The sequence below is a fragment of the Pteropus vampyrus genome, unplaced genomic scaffold (genome assembly GCF_000151845.1).
Source record: "Pteropus vampyrus isolate Shadow unplaced genomic scaffold, Pvam_2.0 Scaffold44, whole genome shotgun sequence".
Lineage (NCBI taxonomy): Eukaryota > Metazoa > Chordata > Mammalia > Chiroptera > Pteropodidae > Pteropus > Pteropus vampyrus.
The window spans coordinates 7,230,320-7,232,695 of NW_011888825.1; the positions used below are offsets into that span (position 1 = coordinate 7,230,320).

The window sequence follows — 2,376 nt, forward strand, 5'->3', positions numbered from 1 at the left end:
GGATGGATGGATGGATGGATGGATGGATGGATGGATGGATGGATGGTTGGGTGGATGGATGTGTGGATGGACAAGTGGGTGGGTGGGTGGATGGATGGATGGATGGATGGATGGATGGATGGATGGATGATGGATAGAATCATTCTTAGTATGTCAAAATGATGATGCTTACTCACTACCACAGGATAGGTATGTTGCATCCTCTTCTGAGTGGTGGCTATTGGCTTGCCACTAATGAGAAACATTTGTGGGACTGTCTGAGTCTATTTAGAGTTTATATAGGAAGTGGTCAAAAAACCAAAGAGACTAAAACAAAGTAGCTTGGCATACCATTGACCTAAACAAGTATCATCCACTAATCCAGCACTTCTCAACTCTTTTCTGGATGCCAGGACATAGGACTAGTGAGACTTACATGTCAAACACCCTCTCATGATGGAAGAAGCCAAGATTATGCATAATTCCTAGAACTCTGTCTAAACACCCCCCTTATACTCCCTCACACACCCTTTATTCCTGGTCAAAAAATATGCAAATGTAAAAATAAGAATGATGTTATTACAGAACTAGTCTTGCTTCTGCTCTATACTATGAAAAGGTAACTCGCTTGCCAGTTTTGAGCCTTAAACTAATTTCATAGCAAATTCCAATAACAAGGTTATGCCACCCAGTGGTGTAGCCAATTGTATCTGTACCTATAATTCTCATTTTCTGAGAAACCCCAAGAAGCCCATGGACATGGAACATGGGCCTGCAGCCATGTCCTACAATCCTGATGGGCCTAGCTGAGCCTGTAGCAGCAGCCAGGTATACTGAAACCTGGCAGGTGACCCAAATCAGTCTTACCAAAACAGATTTATGGTTAGCTTGGAGCCTGGTGATGGCGTTTTCATTCAGCTTCAGTTTCCTCTCCAGGTCTAACTGGGTGGCCTGAAGCTCAGCCTAAGTAGAGGAAAAGACAGCATTAAGCCCAATATTCACAGAAGGTCCCAGGAGCAGTGGCACTCTCCACATCCTTCCATGGAAAGGAGAATTTAACTTCGAAAGTGGATCTCAGAAGCCAGCCTAGAGTGCCCTAAAGGCTCAAATGGTCATTGGTGTGCCAGCATATCCTGGGGCTGAACTCAGCACAAATTGGCTAAAATATGGGGAGCATATACATTGTTTTATGCTGGTCATTATTTCAAGCATTTATATGTATTACCTTATAATATCTAATCACACCCATATTAGGTAAATGTCATTATCTCTGGTTTAAGAGAGATGATAAAATCAAGCCACCTATCCAAGGTCACAGAGTTCAGCAATCACATCAAGCCCAGGCCATCTGACCCAGAATTACCAAATAAGGAGCACAGGCTCAGAGCTGGTGGTGGAGATCCCAGGTTTTCTACTTAGCCACTAAGACTTTGGAAAAATTTGCTTACCATCTCCAAACTTGCATCTCTCCGCCTGTGAAATGGGGATAACTAAAGTGCCTAATTTGTAGGGTTATTGTAAAGGTTGAATGAGGTAGCATGTATAAATAAGAACTTTATACAGTAGCTGGCTCATTGTAAGAGCTCCATCAATGTCATTGATGCCATCATCTTCATTATTATTATTACTGCTGCCATGGCATGGCTGATTTCCATCACATACTCTTGTTCACTCTTGGAGGCAAGCATAGCAAACCCTCCCAGCAAAGACAAGTGCCTGCCTGAAAACCTTGGGTTTGCCTACTTTGACCCCACTGCCCAGCTTCACTCTCATCTCCTGAGACTCCTAGGCACTTTCTGCCAAAAAGTATGCCAAGGCAGGAAATCTAAGCTTTGAAAACTTTCCTGCTTCCACAAGGGCGTGAGAGAGCAAAAAAAAAAAAAAAAGCTTTAACTGCTTTTAATAAGTTATGTTTGCATTCAAAGCTGTGAGTCATTATGACCTAATGGACCTCAGAGGATATAAATGGAGTGTCTCCTTTCTCCTACTAAAGCCTGGGCGAGTTCCAGGCCTCTCAGTGACAGAAGCCTTGGCAAGCAGGGGACTCACCTCACAAGGACACTCTGTGGAAGGCAGGTAACATTTGCTCAGATTCTGAGACACTGACTTGGAGCTGAAAGAACCCCAGTGACCTCCCACACTTGAGACTTGAGACCTAATGCCCAGGAGTGAGGAGGGGTAGTGGGAGGAGAGGGGGTTCTGGCCTATTTGGGAGCAAATATAGAATCTTGTTCTGTCAAAAAGGCTTACATAGTGACCTGTTCCAAATGAGTGGGGTAAACATGAACTGCTCGTTTAAAGGTGGTGGCAGACACAACAGAACACACCCTAGCAACAGGCATGGACATGAGAATGTGGTAAAGCAGTCAGCCCCAGCATGATCCAGAGCCACAGGGA

The 2,376-nt window shown here is 44.2% G+C and overlaps 1 protein-coding gene across 2 annotated transcripts in view; it reads right to left on the reverse strand.

The window, feature by feature from the left end:
* Window positions 1-2,376, reverse strand: part of TRIM16 (tripartite motif containing 16) — an 18,679-nt gene that overhangs the window by 11,759 nt on the left and 4,544 nt on the right. The window contains exon 2 of one of the 2 annotated variants that reach the window (XM_011358988.2): window positions 847-942. The exons of the other annotated variant lie outside the window; for it this stretch is intronic. Within the exon in view, the coding sequence (XP_011357290.1) occupies window positions 847-942 (96 nt within the window). The remainder of the gene's footprint in view (window positions 1-846; window positions 943-2,376) is intronic. 2 annotated transcript variants of the gene reach the window in all.